The following is a 27569-nucleotide window of genomic DNA, read 5'->3' as shown; positions in this document are numbered from 1 at the left end:
CTGTGGAAACAAAAGAAGAACCTCTTTTCCAAAGCAACATATCCTTAGACCCAAATTCTGAAGCCAAGATACCTTTATAATATACATGCTGGTTTAGCTTAGCAGCCCATACAATGAAATGTCTCTCTGTACTTGGCTCCTTAATAGTCAAAAAAATTAAAGAAAACACAATAATATACATAATCCATTCTGTGAATTTTCCATCTTTATATGGCTTATTTTTCTTTATTCCTTTTAATCTATGACTGACTATATTCTGCCTCTTTGAAGACTTTACTTTTTTAAACTATTTCATTTTTATAACTCTCTATATTCGTTTTCTTCTCTGTTTCAAGCCTACATATATTTTTTAAACACTGTGGCTCATTTAGAGGTCTTTTATGTCTGAATATGTCCTATTGTGTATCTGTAATTCTTTACTGTCCAGGAGCACTTCTTAAAATGCTAAGCCCTTCTTATGAACTTAAGCATTGCTTATGAATTACTAGAGAAAATATGGCCCTGCCTGCTTGCTCTACCCAGTTCAGCATGACCAAGCTGTTTGCTGCCTCTGAGAGCCATGCACAGTGCCCCATTTTTAGGCATACAGCCAGTCTATGTTGCCATTAAGCAAGTTGTAGCAGTCTGATCACAGACACCACTCAAATGCTCTGTAGATGGACCTTGTCAGAGTTCATGCTGGCAGCACGGTCCAGAAAGCTGCAGGTTTTTGTTTTTTAAAGAAGCTGTGTAGTTTTTACTGTGCCCTGCAGTGCCTTGCTCACTATAAGTCCATCTAGAAAAAAAAATTTGTGGCTACCAAAAGCCATGCTTAACTCTGTTCTTTTGTGTCTAGAATTCCTTTTTAAGCTTTCTTAGGTTCTTAAGTGAATTTTAGGCACACACCTTTAATCCCAACACTTGGGAGGCAGAGGCAGGCAGACCTCTGTGAGTTCAAGGACAACCTGATCTACAGAGTGAATTCCAGGACAGTCAAAGATACACAGAGAAACCCTGTCTCAAAAAGCCAAAAATTAAAAATAAAATAAATAGAGGTTAAAATAAAGCCATGTAAAGATTAAAAATACACAGAGAGTCTGGATACTGTATGTTATTGTGTTGTCTTTAAACTGTTTGATGGCTGAGGAAGGAATAACAGCTGCTAAAAGACATTTGTTTATAAATGCTGCTGAATTAATCCAAGATATTTTGAAAATACCTTGAGTTAAAAATTGAAGTCAAAAGATATGTTACTTTGGAGGAGAGGTTTTGTTTTTGTTTCTACAGGAAATGAGGGACTGTGGATTCATTCTGCATTAAGAAATATCAGGCTTGACCAAGGAAGACCACCTGAGAAATCTCTGATAGGAGGAATGGCCCAGATGTCTGAGTTCTACATCCAGAACAGTTCAAAGACTGCTGCCTGAGATATTCAAGCCTCACAGGATACTCCAGTCAGGACTTAATCATAATTCTAAATTTTCTTTAGGTCCCCATAAGATTAGCAGCGCCCCCAATCAACAGGAGGTATCCTAAAAAGCTATATCCACATTCCCCAAAAATGGATTATGTAGGTTTGCCTTTGTTTAGAATGTTGATTACAAGTTGTTGTGGATAATGGTCAAGAGAAAAGCTAAACAAAGGAGATTTTATTTAGAGTTCTTGTTTATAAAAAGGGGGGTACTGTGGGACAATGGTCTGTACCCTGTCACTTGTATTTTAAATAAATGCTGGTTGGTCAGTAGCCAGGCAGGAAGTAGAGGCGGGGCAATGAGAATTCTGGGAAGAGGACTCAGTCTGCAGCCGTCATCCAGACACAGAGCAAGCATGATGTCACAGCCTTGCCGAAAAGGTACCAAGCCATGTTGCTAATAGAGACAAGAATTATGGGCTAATATAAGTTAAAAGAGTTCATAAGAAGCCTGAGATAATAGGCAAATCAGTTTATAAGTAATGTAGGCCTCTTTGTGTTTATTTGGGACTAAATGGATGTGGGACCTGGTGGGAGAGAAACATCAGTCAACATGGTAAACCATCTAGTAGGTACCACATGGAGGACATACAGATACTTGGTGTTACCTTTTATTAACTTTTCCAAATCTTCTGAAGTTTCCATTAACTTTTCTTCAAACTGGAAGCAGAAAAAGTAAAGGCATTCTTGTTAGTCCATTCTGTATCATTGTAGACTTTCGAAATCGAACAATCTGTGTCTGGTAGAACATTCTGTATCACTGGAGATCTTTGAGTTTGAGCTGACTGTGTCTGGTAGTACATTCACAGAAGATAAAACATACAGTATATACAAAGGAGACTGATCATGGTCACTTGGAATTTAGATTAGATCCATCAACAAAAGGGTGTTGATCACAACAAAGGTACTCAATCTTGTAGTGTTCCTCCACCCTGACCTCACCATCTATGCATAGACCCTAAGAAAGGAGTGATCTATGCAGGGCAGAGGTGACCCATGCCTTTAATCTTAGCACTCAGGAAGAAAAATCAGGCATGTCTCTCTGAGTTTGAGGCTAGCCTCATCTACAGAGTAAGTTCCAGGACAGGCTCCAGAGATCCATTAACAGGATACAGAGAAACCCTGTCTCCAAAAATGAACAAACAAACAACAAAAAAAGAGTGATCTCACTGGAGAACCAGCATGAGAAAGCTGACTTTGAGATTTTGGGCTCTCAGGAAAACCTGTTAAGTCCAATGAGAATAGAATAGAACTTTCTGTGTCGCATTTCAAGGTACATGGTATGGGCCCATGATTACCTGGGTTTCTTTTCTTCAGGATTTAGTTTTACTAATTTTAATTGTGTGCGTGTCTTTGTGGATGTGTGTCTTGTGTCTATGTGTGGTCTTTTACATGTGAATAGAGATTCAGTTGGAGATGGAGTGATGAGCTGTTGTAATAAGAGCGGCGGGGCTGCGTCCCCGGCACCCGGCCGCCCACATGGCTAGCTTATGCCCCGAAATAATTGCACGGAAACTGTATTCTTTTAATCACTGCCTGGCCCATTATTTCCAGCCTCTTATTGGCTAGCTCTTACATATTGATCTAACCCATTTCTAATATTCTCTGTAGCACCATGGGCTGGCTTACCAGGGAAGATCTTAACCTGCATCTGTCTGGAGTGGGAGAATCATGGCGACTCCTGACTCGGCTTCTTTCTCCCAGCATCCTGTCTGTTTACTCCACCCACCTAAGGGCTGGCCTATAAATGGGCCTAGGCAGTTTCTTTATTATTTAACCAATGACTTTCCTCCATCATTTCCCCTTTTTCTGTTTAAACAAAAAAAGGCTTTCATTTTAACATAGTAAGATTACATATAGTAAAACAGTTATCAAGCAAGAATTACAGTTACAATATTTATATCTATTTTATCTTTTATCATAACTAAGGAAAACTATAACTATAACTAACCATTCTTTAACTCCATCAAAGACTCCAGAAGGATATAATATTACCTAAGCAAACAAGAGATCCAAAACTCTAGAAATGACAGAGACATCTCATTGCCTGGACAGTCACCCAAAGTTCTTTTGTACCGTTGGGGCATCCATCTTCGGCCTACAGGCCCATAGTATCCAGCAGACATTTTCATGAAGCAGGAAATTCCAAAGACAGTTCAGTCACTTTTTGCTGTGTCCTGCAGAATGTCTCACAGACTCTTTTAGGAGTCAGGAACCCCGAAAAGCCATCTCACCTTTAGGCAAGTTCAGCAGTCCTCTTTCTGCGGGTTCTCTGTGTCCAGTTTATGCAACAGTCCAGGCAAGAGCAGTTTCTTGCCCAAATGGCTATCAAACTCCATAAGGAGCCTCTTCGATGCCCATCTTCCTCTTGAAGTAGATTGGTGCTGCCAGGAGCAGATGTGTCTCATTGTCATGAAAAGCCCTAAGTTATTAAAACATTTAAAATGCCATATTCTGTAGTCTTTGAAAGATATGAAGAATACCTATGTAATTGAAATATGTCTCTATATATCCAGAAAATCTAACTAACATGACTACAAACTTGACTATTATCGATGATTATCCATTAACAACCTATATATATATTACATTTTTAAATGAACTATACAATCACAATACCTTAATCAAGATTAGAAATATGCATATACATATAACAAAATTGACCTTAAAATCCACACCAATGCAAATTATTCATATCTATATCATATCCCCCTTTAAATGTAAAAGAACATTTATAAACCATATTTGGGAACATGGGCGCAGTTTTTCTCTCCAAACTGCTTCCTGCTGAATGGGGGCGTTGTATTCAGATCTTTCATGGTGTAACCTGTGTGTCAGGGTCATCTCAGTCGGCAGTTGAATGAAGTAATTTTCTGAAGGTGTTCACAGCAACCTTTCAGGAGGGCGTGGTCTATCATACCATATTGGGATAGACGCAATCCACAGAGTCTCATCCTCTGTGAAAACAAAAGAAGACCCTCTCCAAAGCATCATATCCTTAGACCCATATTCTGAAATCATAATACCCTTATATCCACTCTGGTTTAGCTTGGCAGCCCATATAATGAAATGTCTCTCTGTACTTAGCTCCTTTACAGTCAAAAATTTTAAAGAAAACACAATAATACAAAAAATCCAGACTCTCTGTGAATTTTCCATTTTTACGTGGCTTATTTTTCTTTATTTCTTTTAATCTACAACTATCTGTACTCTGTCTCTTTAAAGACTTTACCTTTTTTTTTTTTAAACCATTAACTTTATTCTCTATATTTGTTTTTTCTCTCTCTCAAGCCTACGTACAGGCACCAACACTGTGGTCTTTTATGTCTGAATCTGTTTTATTGTGAATCTGTAATTTTTTTACTATCCAGGAGCATTTCTTAAAATGTTAAGCACTTCTTAAAAACTTAAGTTGCACCATGTACAGGTAATACGGTACCGCCTGTGTCCTGCCCAGTCTAAACCTTAACTGCGCTGTTATTATGGTAATTACGGTAGTTCCTGCCTGAGACCAGCAGAGTTCCACATGGCGGAGCTGAGCCGCTCCTGCATCAGAGCCATTTGGTGCCCCTGAGTCACACACAGTTCCAGGCACACAGCAGTCCACATTGCCATCAAGCAAGCCGTAGCACTTTACTCCAAATGCTCCATTCAAAAGCTCTGTCTCCTGCAGGAGCCAGACAGAGATCGCAATGGCGGCACAGCCCAGAAAGCCGGCATTTAAAACAGCCAGTTTTTTCCTGTTGTTGAGTCAGGACAATTTCTTTGCCGCACGCAACCCACAAACAGCAAAAAGCTGTCTTAAATTCTCTCTATGTTCTTTTTAAGCCCTCTCAGGTTTTACGTGGAGTTCATTAGCACGTTGGGTGCCACTCTGTTGTAATAAGAGCGGCGGGGCTGCGTCCCCGGCACCCGGCCGCCCACATGGCTAGCTTATGCCCCGAAATAATTGCACGGAAACTGTATTCTTTTAATCACTGCCTGGCCCATTATTTCCAGCCTCTTATTGGCTAGCTCTTACATATTGATCTAACCCATTTCTAATATTCTCTGTAGCACCATGGGCTGGCTTACCAGGGAAGATCTTAACCTGCATCTGTCTGGAGTGGGAGAATCATGGCGACTCCTGACTCGGCTTCTTTCTCCCAGCATCCTGTCTGTTTACTCCACCCACCTAAGGGCTGGCCTATAAATGGGCCTAGGCAGTTTCTTTATTATTTAACCAATGACTTTCCTCCATCAATGAGCAGTTATTAGCTTCATGTGGGTGCTGGGAACAATAGTAGATTGTGTACTGTGGAGGCCCTAAAATCTAGGCCGATTTCCACCTTGTCTGACAGTCAGAGAGTTGGAGGTTGCTCAAATGATCAACAAGTATAATTGCATGTCCCAACGCAGGATGTGATTGCTTGATTCTTTTGACATTAATATAGCCCCATTTAATCATGACAGGTACTTCTGCTCTTTCTTTTGTAACTATGAGGTTACCTGGGGAGGGGCGGCCTTCAGGATACATGATCTAGGGCAGTTTTGCTACCTAGACATCAAAAAGCTAATGATCGGATGTCTCAGAGTGTTAAAGTGACTGACTGTTTGAGTTGTCCTTTGTATCATGTTAATAAAGTCTTTTGTTACCTCCCTCCTCCCCCACCCCCATTTACATTGGGTATAAAAGCTATGGAAAAATAAACAGAGGCAAATTTTCAGTAATCACTGGAGTATCCGACCACTATTATTCTATGGTTTCTATATTATTAATTTCTATGCATCTTCATAGTCTTATATTTCTAAATTCCCGTGCCCCTACCTTGGCAAGAGGGATTTTGTCGAGGTCGGTCCTTGACAGCCTACATATGCAATAAGAACTCTGAATAGCCAAGCCATCACTCGAGACCTATATCAAAGGTGCTTACACCCTGGGGTCACTGCAGTATTCTTAAAATATGTGCTTTATGGATGAGTCTTACATGTTTTTGAATGAGGGTACACATACCCAGTGACAATCCACTATGGCCTTTTATCTGGGTTCCTGGGATCCAAACACATGTAGTTTAATCTTTAGCTACCTAACCATCTCTCCAGTTGTCTAGAGTACTTTAAACCACTCTTTTCCTTTCACAGTTTAAAAAGTTTAAAGAAATTTCTCAATCACGGAAGGTAGAAAATCAGCTTCAACCCTGCGTGGTGAGACAGTTTGCGGACGATCCTATAACCCCACAGACTGGACTGACAGACAATGAAATGACGTCAACAACGTGCACAGCACTCGGAGAGGTGCAGGGAGTGGTGACAGTCATCACAGAGGTGGCTGAACTGTGATGGGCTTGGTGGGTGAGAGGGGGATGATGACAGTGGCAGCCTGTGGGCACACTGAGCTGGAAGGTCTGAGCCACGGTCTCTAGCGGCCTCTGCCCACTGCCTTCTCAGTCACTATGGACACGGAAGTGGAAGGCTTGTGCAGACGCCCCACCCCCTCCTCGTGAGCTGAATCAACAGTCCAGTGGCTTAGAATATCTCCTGAGCCACAGAGCTGGCGTACAGACACTGGCACACAGCTATTCATGTAATTAAAGAATCCTCCTAGGCTGACACTAGCTTGTCTCGGTTCTTATGCACTCCTTCGTTCAGAAAGGTTCAGCTGAAGCCCTGTTGGGTTAGGAATGGAGGTGGATTCCACAGCTGAGGGAAACACGCTGCCATGACTCTGAGGGAGGACACCAAAGCCGCCTTCACAGGACACCACTGCATCTTTTACCCTTCCCATTCTGCTCCTGACTGAGGAGGACAAGATCTCAGGCAGCTTCCAGGACTTCCTCTCAGGAAGTACCAACAGCTGAGCTCCCCTGGAGTGAGCTGGGAAGTGTTTTTCCCAGTGACACCTCTAGAGGGCAGCACTAACATCTACCAGAATTTTCTGCCCTAAAGCTGGAAAGCAAAACATTTAACCTCAGAATTTTGCTTCCACGCTCACTTGGACCACTCTCTCACTTCTGAAAGCTCACAGATGTGGGGCCACCTGAAGATGGAACCTCTGCTTTACATCCTACCTATACCCTCCCGACCAGCCCTGCACCGGGCATTTGAAAGTCTCTACAAACTGATTACTGAGTGTGCTGGACTGTGGCAAGCAGTGTGTTTCTGTCTTCTGTGTCAGGGCTCCCATTTTTCCTGTTTATCTTTAACTTAACTCTATTGAACGTCTCTTGTATTATTTACCCCTTTTTACAGTTTTTATTTTATAGGAGTGCGGGGGAGGCCGTGTTAAGGGCTCATGCAGGCCAGAGTCGTGGGCACCCTCTGAGGCTAGAGCAACGGGCAGTTGTGAGCAGCCTGTGTGGGTCCTCTGCAAGGACACCATGGGATTTTGACCACTGAGCCATCACTTCAGTCTCCTGTCCCCTTGAAACCAATTTTATCATGGAAATTTCTGGTTCTACTCTGTAAAACTACACACAAGATGCAAAGATCCTCCACCCGTCATTCACCAGCTGCAATAACCCCCAAATAATGTCCACCGGGTTCATCTCTGCCCATCTTCTCTGTGACTGTGACCTTAATGTCAGACACATCTGAGGTGTCACATGTCCCTATCACAAATTCACAGTAGTTCGAGGCCAGCCTGGTCTACAAGAGCTAGTTCCAGGACAGGAACCAAAGCTACAGAGAAACCCTGTCTCGAAAAAAAAAAAAAATTCACAGTATACTCTTTTTAAAAGAATGGTGTCACACCTCAAATCAAAATATCATGCCATGACCTGAAATAATCAATTACTATTGCCTAATTATCAGTATTCAAGTTTCTAATTCTGTATGTCTCATTATATTACTTGATACAACTCAAATAGCTAATTAACCCAATGAGTAATTACTGATATATTTTTCTCCTTAAAACAGTTTTTAAGTGAATGAGGTTTTGGTATAAAGCATAGTAAAGTTATCATTTAAATAAAACAGTTCATCTCCTTCTCAGTACATCAAGATTACCATTGAACTTTATTTTGTGTACAGTTTTCCCGGTGTGGAGCTTCTCAGCTTAGAGAAGTATTTAGACTTATCTTAGGTCCTGGCACAGAAGAGCAATGCACAACCTACCTCCACCCCTGCTGCAGCCAGGAGCCACCTGATGCACTCCATTTTGCCACGGGCATGGTAGTAGTAAAGCACGGGTTTCCCAGCCATGGCTGCAGCTGTGGTTTCACTGTGAATGGAAAAGCAAAGAGATCAATCCCTGGGAGACTGTGCTCTGGGATATGGTCAATAATACAGCACTAGGGAAGGGTGGTCTGCCTTCTTTTGCAAGATCCAGGAAGGTCTATTGACTAATTTTTCACCCAGAAAGCAGAGCCATCATGGAGGGGATGAGACAAAGTCCCTCCCCAGTCTTCTAGCTCCTGGGCTGCTCATTTCAGAAGCTTTGATGGCTTCATGTTGCCCTGGCTGTGCCAAACTCTTGTTCTCCCCACAGGAGAAGGGCCCATCTCCTGGTTGCAGGTCTGTTTCCCACTGCTAGACTGGATCCTGTTCTAGGGTCCAGAAGGCGGTAGTTGATGCATCAACTTCATATCACAGTGAGTCACTGCCTTTGGTGCACAGCACATAACGGGCAGTTGCTCATGCGAACTGCATGTAATCACCACAGAGTTTGCAGGTGAGGAGCTGCCCCTGTTTCCAGTCTACAGGAGAGATAGATGTGTAGACAGTCACGTGAGGAGGAAACCCTGGCGAGCGCAGCTTAGTTCCTGCACAGGGAACCCACATACTGGGTCCTGCTGCTCATGGGCTGTAAGTCAGCATCATGGGTCATGGGCAGTTTCTTCAACTTGTGATGTGATAGGAAATTTCAGAGGCTGCCTTTTAAAAACACTCTACTTGTGTGTGCGTGCATGCATGAATGTGTGCATTTGTGTGTATAAGTGTGTGTGTGTGTGTGTGTGTGTGTAAGTGCCCATGGCTGAAGTGGCTAGGAAGGCTACAAGAAGACATCAGGTCTCCAGGGCTGTGGGCTCCTCCTACCAGTTCAGCATCACCAGGCCTCAGCAATATTCTGACCCCTCAGACATCGGCCTCTCTGCCCTCAGGTCACAGCCGCTTCTCTTGGGCACCTGACAGTTTCCTACAGCATTGTATAATGCTCTGTTCTTTTTGTCTTTCTGTTTGCTTTTCCCTGTTTTCTCCGTGAACTCTCCTTTGCCCTGGAGAGTTCAATACTGGGACTTTACAGGGACTCTGAAATGCTGAGGCTTTCAGATCCCTCCCCATACTGCAGAACCTTTAACCTCCCGGTTTTAGAGCTGCACATTGACTCAGACAGAGTCCGCTGGTCTCCAGATTAGTGATGAACGCCTTGAACCTTAGCATAGGGTTGGCTGCATAATGGCTGAGGGTCAGAGATTGGGTTTAACCTCATTCCTCTACAGGCTCATTTCTTCCTACCATGTCTTCCTACAGAATTTTAAACTGTTTTCTGGTCTCGCACTCATTTCCTTATACACACAGCTGTGATCACAGAAGAAATACATAAACATCCTTCTCTCTGGTGAATGATGCAAAGTTCAGTCTACATTCCTCAGACATTTCATGGTTCAATAGTTCAAGATTCACACTTTTTTTTCATTTGCTTTCTTGGGATTACCATGTAAAAACAGGTTGTGTTGTTTGTAATTAAATATTAAGATAGTAATAAAGTAAAAAATTCTAAGTATGAAACTTGCTACTCTGCTATTTAAACAGGATCATCAAAGCAATCAGAATCCACAGGACACAAACAAATGTGGTAGAAATCCTAACTGGGGAAGGACTTTGGGAGGGAAGCCTGGGAGAGTCTGGGTGAATTCAAGTTCTCAAGTGAGAGGAATCTGCACGTTCTCTGTGAGACTGGAACACAGTTCAAGAGAAGAACGTTATTGATCTCAGGTTTGCCTGAAAGCACAATCCAAGTCTACTCCTCACTGTCCTAAATCCCACACGTATAGATTCCCTTGTAAATACCTTAAACCCCACTCTTTAGCTCAGTGACACTGGAGGAGGAGGAGAAAGGAAGGACCAGAAGAAGGGAAGAATGAAAACCAGGACAGAGGACAAAGGGAGTAATGGGGAAGGAGGAATGGAGGAGGGGACAGATGACAGAAAAAGAGAAGGAAGAGAGGAGAAATGGCTAAAGAGGAATGGAGGAAGGGAGGGAGGACAGAAAGAGAGAAGGAAGAGAGGAGGAGAAATAGCTTGCTACTCAACATTCAGTAATAAAATAATTCAGATGAACCAGAATCAAATGCAAGTAAAGTAATGGTACTGAGCAGTGTATATGATAAAAGTATATATATATAAGGTGAAATTACATAATAAAACCAGCTCCTTTGTACAACTAATGCATGCTAAATAGAACCTGGAAAAGCTGTTTTCTACTGACACACACATGGAACTTGTTACACAGGTTATAAGAGAGAACTGACCTAGTGAGAGTCCAGATTTCTCCTCTGCTCAGCTCCCCAACTCTTGCTTCAGAAGAGTATGGAAGCTACTTTAGTAAGTTGACCATTCTTATCAAGGGGGTGGAGACCAATAGGGAGCAGCCACTCCCACTGACTCCCACTGAGTTCAGTATCCAGAGTTTCATGATAGACTGACAAATCACGGAGGGGCTCGCAAGCCACCACCCTCTCCTGAAGATCTGAATCCTTCAATGTTTTCATTGATTTAATGCTCCTGTGTCTCTAATTAACCTCTCATGCGTGTTCTTGTAAACAACCCTAATGAAGCACGTTGCTCAGGACAGAAGAAACATGGGAGGGAGGACTGAGCTAGAAGCATGAATGGTGTCACAGAGTCAACCACGGAACACTCAACTATGATGTGACTTACACATACTGAATTTGGGGAAAGTTTGTGAAGTAGTCTTAAATTACATAATTAACACATTGCCTCACTTCAAGGCTAAGTTGAAGTTCAGGTTACAATGTCCCCTGCTTACTGTATCTGATGAGAATGTTAAAGTCCTGTAATAGAATATTTGTCTCAACCTTTGTCCTGTTTTAATCTGGAGCTGAAGGGCAGAAAGGAATTTCACAATTTACACTCAACTTCACCTGGATGACCATCAGCACACTGTCCCAGCATGCTCTGGGTCTCTGTGCATCTGTGCATCCCTGCAGTTCCTGCTGTGGGAAAGCTGTCATGTCACCATTAGCAATGGCATTTCTAAGGCACTGAGAATTTCTGATACTTTCATGTAAGTTCAGACTCAGAGCTCTTATCCACAAACAAGGGGATCTGTCACTGACTTCACTCACAGACCCACAAATTCACTTGTGATTTTAGTTATAATCATTGGTCCATAGGTCTCGGGTTATTAATCATTGCATGCTGACCTCCGTGACTTCAGAGATGCGTGTCACTGCCTGAGTCTGCACACCCTCCAGTGTCCAGGGCTGGCCCCTTTGTATCCTGGTGTGCACTGCTAATTTCTCCTCAGCTGTAGAATCTGCTCCACTGCTCTACAAACAGCTGGCAAAGCAGCAGTGCTGCCCTCCAGGGTGATGTGCATGTGTACAGCACAGGGTCTCATGTCCGTGTGTCAGTCAGTTCCAGGGAAGAGTTGTGTCTGACACAGCTCATGAAAGAGTCCATGTCACAGGCAGCGAGCTCCTGGGAGAGGAAGAAAGAAAACCTGTGGGGAAGGCGAGTGTCCCAGGAGAGCACTGTGGAGACTTGCTGGGGAGAACTGGAGATCTCAAGTGCACAGCAAGGGCTGAGTCTGGAGCTCTGCTGAGGGTGCTGTTGCCTCAAAACTGAGTCCATTATCCCTGTCCTGAAGGGAAGGGAGCCCTCAGCTGCCTGGCTGTGGTGCCATTTTCCTGGGACCATGTCCCTGTTCTCCTAGCCTTCCTGCACTTTAGTCTTTCTGCAGCCCAGGCTCCGCACTCACCATTACTTCAGCTGGGGCTGCTCCTCTCCATCCACATGCTGGGCTCCCCCATCAGGTCCCTGTCCAGACAGCACAAAGCCCTGAGCAAGGAGCTCTCCAGGGCTTGGTTCTGAGTCCCCAAGGCTGGCCAAGCGTGCAACACACTGGAAACCCTCTGTGAGTGTGTGACAACCTTCCCTTTAGTGCTTGAGATGTGTCACCATGTGCAGGTGTAGAAAGGACATTCTAGTGGCCCATCATGTCCCACCTCTGAAATAACAAATGTAAAAGTTCTTTGATACAAATCCTAAACTTTATTTCTAATAAAAACGGAGCACGTTCTACAAATGCATTCTTTGAAATAACTGTCTCTGGAGAAAAGTTTACAGGGCTGGGAGTGTGGCTTGGAGGTAATATTTGTTCTGGCATGCTCCCAAGGGCACGGGCTAGAGCCAACATGGAAAAGAAAAGTTCAAAGCATAGCACCCCCAAATACTCTTTCCCTGTGTGACAGTTATTTGGACACCAACACCCCTGTGTCATCTCTCTCTGAGGCTGTCTCTCTTTGCCTCTATGCATTTGTGTGAAGAGGGCTAGCCATGTTTTAGAAGCATGTCTTGGGCCTTGGTGACAGTCCAACAATCTAAGGCTTTCCCAGAAGACGTGATGAGAGGACAAAAGGAACCTAGCTTTGTGACCTTGCTCAGGAGTGGACTTGGCAAGGCCAGCCTGGGGAGGAGACCTGGACCTCGAAGGAGTCTAGATTTTGGTTCCTGGGAACGTGGTTGCTTCTCCTGAAGAGATTTGAGTTATCAGTTCCAAGGCTACTGTGTGCTCTGTCTCTAATGCTCTTGAGAAACCCTGTGTTCCCTTTGTGCACATTATTGATTAGCCACCTGCTGACTTTGTCCCATTTTTCCCTGAACAATAGCATAAAAGATGCTGTACTTTTTAATAAGCTTCCTTGGCTTAAGACATAGCTTGTGTAAGACTTCCCCCATCTAAACTTACCTGTCTCTTTTCCTTCTGATCCCCTCATCCTCTGTCTCAAGAATCCAGTCACTGAAGAATGACCACTGGCTCAGTACAAGGCCTCCTTATTATTTTCTGATAAATTGAATAAAGATTTTTTTTTTTGCAAAATAAAGCAAATCAATCTTGTTTTTTTTTTTTCTCAACATATGATTTCCCACAGGGTCCTATGCAATAGAAAGCAGCTTGAGTCTTCTTTCTACAGTACAGCTATTCTAGACTCATATTTATTTATTTCCAGCTAGGACCACCTCTGTTTCTCCAAAGATTTTTGGTTTTGTTCTTTTTCTTTCTTTCTCTATTTAGTTCACATATACAGTGGTTTGCCTGCCTGTATGCCTGTGCACTAACATGTGCCTGTTGCCCAGAGAGGAGGGCTTCAGATACCCTGAAGCTGGAGTTACACCTTGTCAATGCTGGAAAGTGAATGAGTCCTCCTCTAGAACGAGTGCCCTTAACTACTGAGCTGTCTGCCCTGATGGAAGGAGCTGATAAACAACAGTGGCATGTGCCTGTAACCTCAACCCATGGCCAGCAGAAGCAGAAGGGGTCCATCAAGGTCATCTGATCTGTAGAAGGAGTTCCAGGCCACCTAGGAATACAGAGGGAAACTTTGAAAGAAAATGACCCCAAAAGGGAGTGGCACTATTAAGGAGGTCGGCCTTGTTGGCGGAAGTGTGTCACTGTGGAGGTGGGCTTTGAGGCCTCATATGTGCTCAAGATATAGCCTAGTATTTCATCCCACTTCCTGTGGCCTGCAAGCCAACACGTAGGACACTCGACTACTTCTCTAGCTCTGTGTCTGCCGCATGTCACCATGTTACACCATGATGATAACAGACTAAACCTCTTAAAATGTAAGGCAGCCCAATTCAATGCTTTTCCCTTACAGGTGTTGCTGTGGTCATGTTGGCTGTCTACAGCAGTAGAAACCCTAACTAAGACACTGTCCCTAAAGTAAATATACAGAAGTAACCAATTAGAAATGGGGTCAGAGAGATTGTTGCTCTAGAGGATGGGAGTTGGTTCTCAGCACCCAGGAGACTTACAACTATCCAACTCCATCTGCAGAAGATCCAATGCCTTCTTCTGCTTCTATGAGAGCTGCATATATAATCAACATACATACACGAAGACATGCACACATGAAATAATAATAATAATGATAATAATAAACCAAGGGTGGAAAAGAAGGCATAGGATAGAGAAGAGTAGGAGAGCATGTGGGAAGGTATAGCTTCAACTTCCTGTACCACAAAACAAAACGAAAGGAACAGCCAGTATGGCACAGGATTGACTTTGCTGTACACAAATCCAATTGGCTCAGTGTCTTACGCTGCATGGCGAAGAGCTGGGAACTCTGAGTTCAAGGCTCAAATGCTCACTAACTTCGGCTTGCCAACTTATCTCTGAGCCCAGTGTCTCAGAGGGAAAGCTGAGCTCCTCACTGATAGTGTGAGATACAGTTGTGCTGCATGGCACACAACTCCCTCAGGGCAGCTGTGATTAGGGTACATTGTGTGTATAATTCTCACAGGCAGAGAGGAGTTGCATATGTCCACAGGCTGCAAGAATCTCAGCCCTGGGCCCATAAGGGTGGGAGTGGAGTGAGCAGATCTTGGAGTCAAGGGAGGGCTGAAAGTTCTGGAAGAGTCCAGTCAGGCAGAATTTTACCAAAGAAGCACTTGAGTCTTGATAGGTATTTATTAGTCAAAAGGCAATCCAAAGCAAACAGTGTGCCAAATTTAAAAAAATATTGGAACTCCAAGTCCCAAATCATTAGCATCAGGTGTCCTTCAAATTCAGTAAATGAGCCCAGAGATGACAGCCCATGTTGATGAAGCAAGAGATCACAGTATCAAAGTTAATGTGGGCCCTTAAAGGGACAGGCTGAAGCAGGGCTTGGAAAACACTAGAAGTTTGGTGGAAGGTAGCCTAGAAATTTTGTTGGGTTTTTTTGTTTGTTTGTTTGGTTTTTTTTTTTTTGTACATTTAACAAATTAGAGAATCTTTGCACATTTCTGAATTTTATTTGCATTTAGTTTGTTTGAGACAGGATCTTACTACATAGCCCTGGCTGTGTGACTTTTATTTTTATCAAAGTCTGAGTGTCACCAAATGTCACCAAAAGACAGATGCAGTAGCTATGACTCTTCCAAGCCTTCTATGGAACTTCCCACAGTCTAAACTGTGAACCTGCCATCAATCCCCAACTCCACCCACAGACATGGCTGAACACAGTGATATTTGTCCAGAAGAATCTCTGAGTTGCTGGCTGAGTGGAAGTTGGGGACATCCCTGTGGGCGTCTTCTCTCCCAGAGGTGTTTTAACCCATCTCTTACTCCCTATCCTTCAGCTTCTCTTCAACACAGACCCACACTGTCCTCTGACCCCTCAGAATCCTCTAAGCACATTCCCTGATGCTGTTTGCCTGGAGATGTGGTCCCTGAGATGCTTCCACTTGCAAGTATCATAAAACTCAAAATATCTTCGTATGAAGGATCAGCCATCAGCAGTGAACTACAGAACTCTGGATTTGGCTAACTTGTCAGTACAGTGATATTATCCATGACCCTAGAAAGTCTGGGCTACTCTGTCATGTCTGCAGTGGGGTAGAACTATGCAGATGTCCCCTGCCTCACAAGGTCCTAAACCCTCTCTATTCCCTGTCCCTCTATGAGAACATGTGGTCTCACCCAGGGCCCCAGTCACCACTGTTCTGTTGGGAGGAATCCCCTCTCCCAGCTCTCAGTGCTTCTGTGCTCTCTCTGGCTGAATGGAGGAAACCAGAAAACACAGTGACGAGAGAAAAGCAAAAACCTAAAAGAAAAAAAGAAAACCAAGCGAACAAACAATAACAACAAAAAACAAACAAACTTGAAAATAATAAGGGACACATTGACAGCATATATTAATGAAATCCAGAAAAGCATAAGAACGTACTTTAAGTACTTTTAAGCCAGTAAATTGGAAAATTTAAGATAAATGGATGAATATCTAAATGCACAGGATGTGGCAAAATTAAGCTAAGAAGAAAAGTCCTTAAACTGATTCATAACCAGCAGTAAGACTGAAGCAGTAATAATAAGTCTCCTAACTTAGACATGCCCAGAGCCAGATGGAGTCACTGCAGAAGTCTACCGCACTTAAAGGAGAACTGACACCAGAGGACCAAATTGTTCCACGAGCAGAAGAGGAAGAGAGGTTTCCAAACTCATTTTATGATGCACTATTACCCTGGCACCAAAGCCCAGATAAAGACACAAGCAGTCACCGAGGGTTTCTCTTTCCTCACATTGTCACCAGCCATTTACTTTTATACTTATGTGTTTACATGTAAGTGTGCACACATGTATGCATGTCACAGTGTGTACATAAATGTCAGAGGGCAACTTAGTGGAGCTGATTCCCCCTTCCACTCTGTGGAATCAGGGAATTAAATTCAGGGTGGTGAATCTGGCAGTGACGCCCTTACCCCGTGAGTCATTTTATGACACCTTCACCAGTATTCACTTTGAGATTTTTCTTTTAAAATTTAAGTAAAATATAATAACATCATTCTCCACTCTTTTCCTCCCTCCCAGTATGCACCCCTCCCAACCTCTAAAAAATTCACAGTCTCCTTTTCTTTAGTCTTTGTTATATACACATATAAACAAATAAACATAAATATGTTCTGCTGATCTGTCTAGTGTTATCTGCATGTTTGTGTCTAGGGTTGACCCCTTGGTATTGGATCCAATCAAGTGGCTCATCCCTGAGAAAGCCTAATTCTCTCTCAACAGTTGCTAACTGCTTGTAGCACTTTATGGGTGTGACCCATAAGATTTCCTTCATCTATATTGGGCTGTCAACTGGTGTTGGAATTGCTCAGGTCTTGTTCAGGCAGCCATGTTGAGATTTTATGGGCGTAGCATTCCTGTCATAGAAGGCACAATTTCGCAGCAGACTTCTGTCTGTTTGGCTCTTATAATCCTTCTGCTTCTTTTTCCATGGTGTACCCTGAGCCTTAATTGTGGGAGCTGTGTTGTAGATTATCAGTTGGGCCTATGTATTCAGTCAGTTATTCTCTGCATTTTGACCGTTTGTGACTTTCTGTTATGGTTCCCAACTACTTCAAATAGAAGCTTCATTCATGAGAGGTGATGCTGTGGGAACTCCTTCAGCCACAACCTTTAAAATACTGGCCCACTTTGTGTGTGGTCACATGTACTATACATACAGATGTAAAAAACATGTGTGGCCCTTTGGCTGAATTCTGTTTTTGTTCCCCACTCACGCAGAGGATAGCTGATTTGTGAGTCTACCCCTAAATAAAGAAACCATTATTACCTCCATTCTGAACTAGTGTGTTACTATTTTATTATAATCTACTACAAAGTGATGTTATACCTACTTGTATAATTTCTTAGCATAAATTTCCATTAAGCCATAACATGGTAGTTATTTGATTTTGTTAGGTGCATACGGAAAGAGTAAAAGAATTATATTTTTATCACCTTCTCTTCCATGAGAGTTATACCTATCTGTGGTTATAAGAATAAGTATTTAGAATGTAGGTAGGAATTATACTGAATTAGGAAGATGGTAGTATGATGTTTTCCTCTAAGATCCCTGGCTTCGCTAGTCCTGACTGTTGGCTGATTCTCTCAGTATCAGGCATGATTTCCCTCATGTTGATCAAGGCATAAGTCCAATTAGAAAGCTGTTGGTTACTATCAAGATATGAACTTTAGGTCTATCTTGCCATGCTGGTTGTTGTTTGGGGTCATGGGCATCACAGCGAGGTAGGGCTATTGGTTGCCTTTCTCCCCTGGCAGCTTGCACAGTCCCAGCTGGTGTTATGGAAGTGAGTCCTCAGAGGGGAGGCTTTCAGGGAAGTCCCAGCTTGAATCCTCCAAGTCCTGTGTCAGATGTGTGTGGTATCTTTAGCCATGGGTACTTATCTTCAAATAATAGCGTATGTTGTTTGGAGAGTGTATGTGGGATTCCCCTCTGTATGCTATGAATATGCTGTATTGACATTGGTTAATAAAAACCTGCTTTAAGTCAATGGCTTAACAGACTATAGCCAGACTGGAAAAGATACATAGAGACAGGCAGTGAGATGCCGTGTAACCACCAGAGGAGAAAGACGCAAGCTGCCAGCTGGAAACTTGCCCTTATACCACGAGGCTTGTGATTAAATATAAAATAATAGAAATGGGTTAATTTAAGATGTAAGAGCTAGCTAGAAATACAATTACACTTTTGACCAAACAGTATTGCAAATAATATAGTTTCTTGTGATTATTTCAGTTCTGAGCAGGCGGGAACAAATGAACAGCCTCCGCCAACAAAATGGATGTCAGATATGAGTGGCCAGGAACAAACAAGCTATGCCAACAAGAAGTCTCTTTCACTTCTCTGGCCAACAACTCAAAAGGGAGTGTCTCATACCTGGTAGTGAGATTTTTAGTACATAGTCTGTGACTTTGGGGGAAACATTATTATCCCAAGTGGCATAACTCCGTTGAAAATAAACGGTTACAAATACCTTATATATTGTTTTAGTTAGGGTTTCTGTTGCTGTGATAAACACTATGGTCATAAGAAACTTGGAAGAAAAGGGTTTACTTCATCTTACAGCTTGTAGTCCATCACCCAAGGAAGTCAGGATAGGAACTCAAGGCAGGAGCCTAGAGGCAGGACTGAAGCAGAGGCCATGGAGAATTGCTGGTTACGGGCTCGCTCCTGCAGGCTTCTTCAGTCTGCTCTCTTATAAACCCAGAACCACCTTCCCTTAGGTGCCACCACTTACAATGGGCTGGGTCATTTTACATCAATTACTAATTAGGAAAATGTACTACAGGTGTGCCTACAAGTCATGGTATGTGTGGAGGGGTCTATTCTCAATTGAGATTCCCTCTTCCTAAATAACTCCAGATTTGTCAAGTTGGCATAAAAGTAGCCAGCATATATGTGTAATTTTAGGCAAATATAAAATAATTCTTTATGACTTTTTTCACATATTAATGATTTGTTCCTCTCCCACTCCTTATATATTGTATTTCCTCCCCCTCTACATTCCACCTTTCCCCATTCCCCCCCCCCCTTTTTTTTTTGAATTTTCAAGACAGGGTTTCTCCGTAGCTTTTGGTTCCTGGAACTAGCTCTTGTAGACCAGGCTGGCCTCGAACTCACAGAGATCCGCCTGCCTCTGCCTCCCGAGTGCTGGGATTAAAGGCGTGCGCCACCACTGCCTGGCTTTTTTTTTTTTTGAGACAAGGTTTCTCTGTGTAACAGTTCTGACTCTCCTGGAACTTGCTTGGTAGACCAAACTGGCCTCAGATTCACTGAGATCTGTCTGCCTCTGCCTCCTTAGTGCTGGTATTAAAAGCATGCACCACCACCACCCGACTCTTCATATCATTTGTATCTTGCTATTCTCCTGTCTAGTGGCCCCCTGGCAGAATTCTGTGAGTCCAGGTGGGCCAGGGCTTTTTAAAAATGGATTTTCGAAGCTCCATGGGAGTAGAAGCTGATCCAGTCCCAGGACATTGGCTGACCAGACCTGAGCCAGCAAACTCTACCAGAACAGGTACAAGGGTGTAACTGCTGAGCAAGTGAGCCAGAGTCAGAGACTACTGAGGGTCCAGATGTGAATCTGGGATCTTCAAGGGAGTAGAACTAAGCCAGGACTCCTATGTGTATGGGTGTGAGTCTAGGACTTCCGAGGAACTAGGGCTGAGCCAGGTCCTCTGTGGGTCTGTGCACACCTGAGCCTAGGAACTCCAGGGAATAGACCAGAGCCAGAGACCTTTGCAGGACAAACCCTAAGCCAGGGACCTATGCAGGAATGGATTCAGACCAGGGACATTGACAGAAACAGGTCGGAGCCAACAACTTAGGCTAGAGCAGGCCTGAGACAGCTAACTCCAAGGGAGTGGAACAAAGCCCATGAGTGCTGAGCGATCTCCAGGAACACTGAGTGACCAATGGGGTAACTAGAACCATGGCACTGACTGTACCACGAGGAACACCCATCTGAGCCTTGGATTCACTAGCACCTAGAAGACTAATCAACAGAATCACAGACAGCCCCAACCACACCTATTAGAGGAAAAGATCAGTAGACAAGGTAAGAACACACGCAACATCACAAAGAGCAACATGACACTAGTAAAACCTAAAAACCCTACAACAGCAAGACTTGAACAACTAAATACAGATGAAGCAGAAGAAAATGACCTAAAAAATAACTTCAGGAGAACATTTGAAACTCTTAAACAGGAAATGAGAAATTCACTTTAAAAATGGAGGAAAAGACAAAAAAAATTGGAAGACATAAGCAAATCACTTAGAGAAAACCAAGAAAAAGCAAACAAACATATGAAAGAAGCTATTCAAGACTTGAAAACTGAAATAGAGACAGTGAAGAAAACACAAGCCAAGGGAATCATAGAAACAGAAATCATGACAAAACAATCAGGAACCACAAACACAAGCATAAACAGCAGAATATAAGAGATGGAGGAGAGAATCTCAAACACTGAAGATACAGTAGAGAAAATAGACTCATCAGTCAAAGAAAATATTAAATCTAACAAAAGCTTGACACAAAATATTCAGGAAATATGGGACACCATGAAAAGGCCAAATCTAAGAATAATAGGTAAAAAAAAAAAAAAAAAGAAAGAGAAGAGGTTCAACTCAAAACCAAAGAAAATATATTTAACAAAATCATAGAAGAAAACTTTCCCAACCTAAAGAGAGATATGCCTATGAAGATACAAGAAGCTTATACACCAAACAGACTGGATCAAAAGAAAAGTCCCCTCACTACATAATAATCAAAACACTAAACATACAGAGTAAAGAAAGAATATTAAAAGCTGCAAAGGAAAAAGGCAAAGTAATATGCAAAGGTAGACCTATTAAAATTACACCTGACTTCTCATTAGAGACAATGAAAGTCAGAAAGTCGTGGTCAACCAGACACTAAGAGACCATGGATGCCAGTCCAGACTACTCTACCCAGCAAAATTTTCAATCACCATAGAAGGACAAAACAAGATATTCCATGACAAAACCAGATTTAACCAAAACCCAGCCCTATACAAAATACTAGAAGGAAAAGTCCAACCCAAGGAAGTTAGTTACACCAACAAAAACACAGACAATTGATGGTCTCATAACAGCAAATTCCAAAGAAAGGAAAAATTCACAAATTAACATCACCAACTATGAAAACTAAATTAACAGGAGATAGCAATCACATTAATATCCCTTAATATAAATGGACACAACTCACCTATAAAAAGGCACGGGTTAACGGATTGGATACAAAAACAGAATCCATCCTTCTTCTGCATACAAGAAACATATCTCAACCTTAAGAACAGATATCATCTCAGAGTAAAGGGTTGGGAAAAATATACCAATAAAATGGACCTAAGAAACAAGCAGGTGTAACTATACTAGTATCTAACAAAATATACTTCAAACTAAAATCAGTCAAAAGAGACAAAGAAGGACATTTCATATTAGTCACAGGAAAAATCCATCAAGAGGAAATCTCAATATTGAATATCTATGCCCCAAATACAAGGGCACCCTCATATATAAAAGAAACACTTCTAAAGCTTAAATCATACATTAACCCAATACACTAATAGTGGGAAACTTCGACACTCCACTCTCACCACTGGACAGGTCAGTCAGACAAAAAAATGAACAGAGAAATAAGGGAACTAACAGATGTTATGATTCAAATGGACTTAACAGACATCTATAGAATATTCCATCCAAACAGATAAGAATGTACCTTCTTCTCCGCACCTCATGGTACCTTCTCAAAAACTGACCACATACTGGGTAACAAAACGAACCTCAACAAATATAAAAAATTGGAAAACCCCATGTATCTTATCAGATCACCATGGTTTAAAACTAGAAGACAACAGCAATACTAATTCCAGAAAACCCACAAACACATGGAAATTAACCAATGCTCACCTGAATCATCATTGGGTCAAGGAAGAAATAAGGGGAAAAATTAAAGACTTCCTAAAATTCAACAAAAATGAACACACAACATACCCAAATTTTGGGACACAATGAAAGCAGTGTTAGGTTAATGAATTAACAGAACATTTGAAAACTTTAGAGCAAAAAGAAGCAAACTCACCCAAGAGAACTAGACGACAGGAAATAATCAAATTGAGAGCTAAAATCAACAAAATAAAAACAAAGAAAACAATACAAAGAATCAATGAGACAAAGAGTTGGTTCTTTGAGAAAATCAACAAAATAGACAAACCTTTATCCAAAAGGCAGAGAGAGAATATCCAAATTAACAAAATCAGAAATTAAAAGGGAGACATAACAACAGACAGGGAGTAAATACAGAGGATCATCAGGTCATATTTTGAAAACCTGTACTCCACAAAATTGGAAAACTTAAAGGAAATGGACAACTTTCTGAATAAATATCACTTACCAAAATTAAATCAAGACCAGATAAACAAATTAAACAGACCCATAACTGATGAAAAAAGAAGAACTAATACCAATACTCCTCAAATTATTCCACACAATAAAACAGAAGGACCAGTGCCAAACTCTTTCTATGAGGTTACAATCACCCTGACACCCAAACATTACTAAGAAAGAGAATTACAGACCAATCTCACTCATGAACATTGATGCAAAAATACTAAATAAAATACTGGCAAATCAAATCCAAGAACACAACAGAACCATCATCCACCATGATGAAGGTGGCTTCACCCCAGAGATGCAGGGATGGTTCAACATACGAAAATCTGTCAACGTAATCCACCATATAAACAAGCTGAAAAATAAAATCACATAATCATCTCATTAGATGCTGAAAAATCTTTCGACAAAATACAACATCCCTTCATGATAAAGGTCTTGGAGACAGCAGGGATACAAGGAACATACCTAAACATAATAAAGGCAATATACAGCAAGGCAACAGCCACCATCAAACTAAATGGAGAGAAACTCCCAGAGATCCCACTGAAATCAGAAACAAGACAAGGTTGTCCACTCTCCATATCTATTCAATATAGCTCTTGAGGTCCTGGCTAGAGCAATAAGACACCAAAAGGAGATCAAGGGGATACAAATTGGAAAAGAAGAAGTCAAACTCTCACTGTTTGCTGATGATATGATAGTTTACATAAGTGATCCCAAAAATTCTACCAAGGAACTTCTACAACTCATAAACACTCTCAGTAATGTAGCAGGATACAAGATTAGCTCAAAAAAATCAGTAGCCCTCCTGTACACAGATGATAAAAGGGCTGGGGAAGAAATCAGAGAATCAACACCCTTCACAATAGCCACAAATAGCATAAAATATCTAGGAATAATTCTAACCAAACAAGTGGGAGACTTGTATGCCAAGATCTTTAAATCTTTGAAGAAAGAAATGGAAGAAGACACCAGAAAGTGGAAAGACCTCCCATGCTCTTGGATAAGTAGAATTAACATAGTAAAAATGGCAATCTTACCAAAAGCAATCTACAGATTCAAAGCAATGCCCATCAAAATTCCAGCAAAATTCTTCACAGACCTTGAAAGAATGGTACTCAACTTTATATGGAAAAGCAAAATACTCAGGATAGCCCAAACAATCCTGTACAATAAAAGAACTTCTGGAGGCGTCACAATCCCTGACTTCAAACTCTACTACAGAGCTACAGTACTGAAAACAGCCTGGTAGTGGCATAAGAACAGATAGGAGGACCAATGGAACCGAATAGAAGACTCGGATATCAATCCACACACCTTCAAATACCTGCTTTTTGATAAAGAAGCAAAAAGTATCAAATGGAAAAAAGAAAGCATATTTAAAAAGTGGTGCTGGCATAACTGGATATCAACATGTAGAATGAAAATAGACCCATATCTATCACCATGCACAAAACTCAAGTCCAAATGAATCAAAAACCTCAACATAAAGCCAGCCACGCTGAACCTTATAGAAGAGAAAGTGGGAAGTACATTTGAATGCATTGGCACAGGATAACACTTCCTAAATACAACCCCAGCAGCACAGACACTGAGAGAAACAATTAATAAATGGGACCTCCTAAAACTGAAAAGCTTCTATAAAGCAAAGGACACAGTCAACAAGACAAAATGACAGCCTACAGAATGGGAAAAGATCTTCACTAACCCCACATCAGACAGAGGTCTGATCTCCAAAATATACAAAGAACTCAAGAAATTGGTCATCAAAAGAACACATAATCCAACTAAAAAAAAAAGGAGTACAGTCTTAAACAGTGAAGTCTCAACAGAGGAATCTAAAATGTCTGCAAGACACTTAAGGAAATGTTCAACATCCTTGGTCATCAGAGAAATGCAAATCAAAACAACTCTGAGATTCCATTTTATACCTGTAAGAATGGCCGAGATCAAAAACACTGATGACAACTTATGCTGGAGAGGTTGTGGGGTAAACGGAACATTTCCGCATTGCTGGTGGGAATGTAAATGGGTACAGCCCCTTTGGATGTCAGAAAATTAGGAAACAACCTTCCTCAAGACCCAGTAATACCACTCTTGGGTATATATCCAAAGGATGCTCAATTGTGCCACAAGGGCATGTGCTCAACTGTGTTCATAGCAGCTTTGTTTGTCACAGCCAGAATCTGGAAACAAGCTAAACGTCCCTTGACCAAAGAATGGATAAGGAAAATGTGGTACATTTACACAATGGAGAACTACACAGCAGAAAAAAAATAACATCTTGAATTTTGCAGGAAAGTGGATGGAGCTAGAAAAAATCATTTTGAGTGAGGTAACCCAGACACAGAAAGACAATTATCGCATGTGCTCACTCATAAGTGGTTTTTAAACATAAAGCAAAGAAAATCAGCCCACAAATCACAATCTCAGAACTTAGACAATAATACGGACACCAAGACAACAAGAGAGACTTACATAGATGTAATCTACATGGTAAGTAGAAAGTATAAAAAGACAAGATGTCCTGAGTTAATTGGGAGCATGGGGACCTTGGAGGAGGATTGAAGGGGGAGGGGAGAGGCAGGAAGGGGAGCAGAGAAAAATGTAGAGCTCAATAAATATCAAGTTAAGACAGCGAGACCACAGTTAGCGCCGCGGCTTCCGCAGCTGCTCTCGCCTTGGCAGCGGCGGCGCTGGCGGTGGCTCCGGCTGTGCTCGGTCCCGTTCGCCTTGGTTCGCGGGTGGCCTTGGCAGACTGTTGTGAAACGGCGGCGCGGGTGCCCTAAGGGTGATTTGGCCGAGGCCGCCGCTGCTGGTGGCGGCGGCCGCAGGGGCTCCGGCTCTGTAGAGCCGGGCCTGTGGGCGTCCGCCCGGGCCTGAGGGGCTCCCGTGCCGTCCGGGTCCCTGTGAGCCGGTACCAGAGGGCGGGAGCCCTCAGCACCCCGACCTTCCCTACCGACGCGCACTAGAATCTCCCACACAGTGGGCGTTCTCGGCCCTCGAACCCACCTCTTCCTCTTCTCCGAGCTCCCCCAACAGCCTGAAATCTTCGCGGAGTGGTGGACCAGAGTCGCGGAGTTTAAAAGTTGGGGCCTGAAAGGCAGGAAGGTACAATGGCTTCCTCGTCAGGCAACGATGATGATCTCACTCTCATCTTATTTATAGAACAGCTATAAATAAGATGATCAAAGAGACTCTCCCTAACGTCCGGGTGGTCAACGACGCCCGAGAGCTGGTCGTGAACTGCTGCACTGAATTCATTCACCTTGTATCTTCGGAAGCCAATGAGATTTGCAACAAGTCGGAAAAGAAGACGATTTCCCCAGAGCACATCATAGGAGGACTCGGAAGTTTGGGCTTTGGCTCTTACATCAGTAAGTAAAAGAAGTCTTACGAGAACGCAGGACAGTAGCGCTAAAAAGAAGAAAGGCCAGTTCTCGTTTGGAAAACCTTGGCATTCTTGAGGAAGAGCTATTGAGACAGCAACAGGAATTGTTTGCAAAGGCTAGACAGCAACAAGCAGGATTGGCCCAACAGGAATGGCTTCAAATGCAGCAAGCCGCCCAACAAGCCCAGCTTGCTGCAGCCTCAGCCAGCGCATCCCATCAGGCAGGATCTTCTCAAGATGAAGATGATGGTGTCCTCTATAAAAAAATAAAAAATAAATAAAAATAAAATAAACGTGTGGAAGAAATGCTTATCTGTAATTGTTGTGTATGCATCCTGGTGGACTTACCGTTGGTGTTCTAGAGACGTCTGCTATCAGGTTTCAACTGCTGTGCTTTACATGTAAAACTGTCTCTTTCTTTTTTTTTTTTATTTATTTTTTATTTATTTATTTATTTATTTATTTATCTATTTATTTATTTATTTATTTATTTGGGTTTTTCGAGACAGGGTTTCTCTGTGGTTTTGGAGCCTGTCCTGGAACTAGCTCTTGTAGACCAGGCTGGTCTCGAACTCACAGAGATCCGCCTGCCTCTGCCTCCCGAGTGCTGGGATTAAAGACGTGCGCCACCACCGCCCGGCAAAACTGTCTCTTTCAACATTAAAAATTTAAGATTCAATATAACATCAGCTTTGAATTTGTAATGGTGTTTCTGGAATCTATGAGCAGTGTGAACCCTTTATTTGTTCTATAAACAGTATTACAGAAAATGTCAGGTTTATAAAAATATAGTGAAATTTACACAGATGTCTTAATTTGTATTTGCATTTTCTCTGCCCTTTTAACTGAACTAAAATTGAGAGTTTTATATTGAGATGGGGCATGGTGTGATGCAGAATACATTGAATCAGGTCTGGCAGAAAAAATTCAGTTCTATATAGTATCTAAATTTTTTTTTTGTCTTTTAAAGTGAGTATATATGCAGCAACAATTATATATGCTCAGGTAAATATACTTGCTAAGAGAAAAACTCAAACAAGACATTCAAAAACTAGAAAGGAAATGTATTCACTAATAGCTGTATAAATTTGGTGAGTTATGTTTTTGATTTTGTTATTGTTTTGTGTAACAGTAAAGACTAGTTTTATTATAGTATAATTTATCCTGAGCTACACTTTGCCATTTCAGAAACTGGCTAATCTTGAAGACTGTTGTGATTCGCACTGTTTCACTCCAGTTTGGTAACTGTTGATAGTATTACTTGCTTAGTTCATGTTTATGTCATTTGTGTATAGAGGTAAGACTTATGCAA

At 42.1% G+C, this 27569-nt stretch overlaps 1 protein-coding gene and 1 pseudogene across 3 annotated transcripts in view; one reads left to right on the top strand and one right to left on the bottom strand.

Moving 5' to 3' along the window:
• LOC130872484 (glutathione S-transferase A2-like) overlaps nucleotides 1-25986 on the bottom strand; it is a 33683-nt gene extending 7697 nt beyond the window's left edge. Inside the window, exons 1-3 of one of the 3 annotated variants that reach the window (XM_057766467.1) lie at nucleotides 25879-25986; nucleotides 8543-8648; nucleotides 2059-2110 (exon numbers count right to left, since the gene is read on the bottom strand). In XM_057766467.1, the coding sequence (XP_057622450.1) occupies nucleotides 2059-2110; nucleotides 8543-8629 (139 nt within the window). In that variant the 5' untranslated portion in view covers nucleotides 8630-8648; nucleotides 25879-25986. Of the gene's footprint in view, nucleotides 1-2058; nucleotides 2111-8542; nucleotides 8649-10899; nucleotides 10925-13361; nucleotides 13385-25878 lie in introns of those variants that run through there. The other 2 variants (XM_057766466.1, XM_057766465.1) reach the window with 2 other exon arrangements.
• LOC130873536 (protein Dr1-like) lies at nucleotides 25553-26538 on the top strand (annotated as a pseudogene).
• Nucleotides 26539-27569: the final 1031 nt, after the last annotated feature.

Source organism: Chionomys nivalis, chromosome 4, assembly GCF_950005125.1.
Source record: "Chionomys nivalis chromosome 4, mChiNiv1.1, whole genome shotgun sequence".
NCBI lineage: Eukaryota > Metazoa > Chordata > Mammalia > Rodentia > Cricetidae > Chionomys > Chionomys nivalis.
The sequence above is the reverse complement of the archived record's forward strand: the minus strand, read 5'-3'. Positions and strand labels throughout refer to the sequence as shown.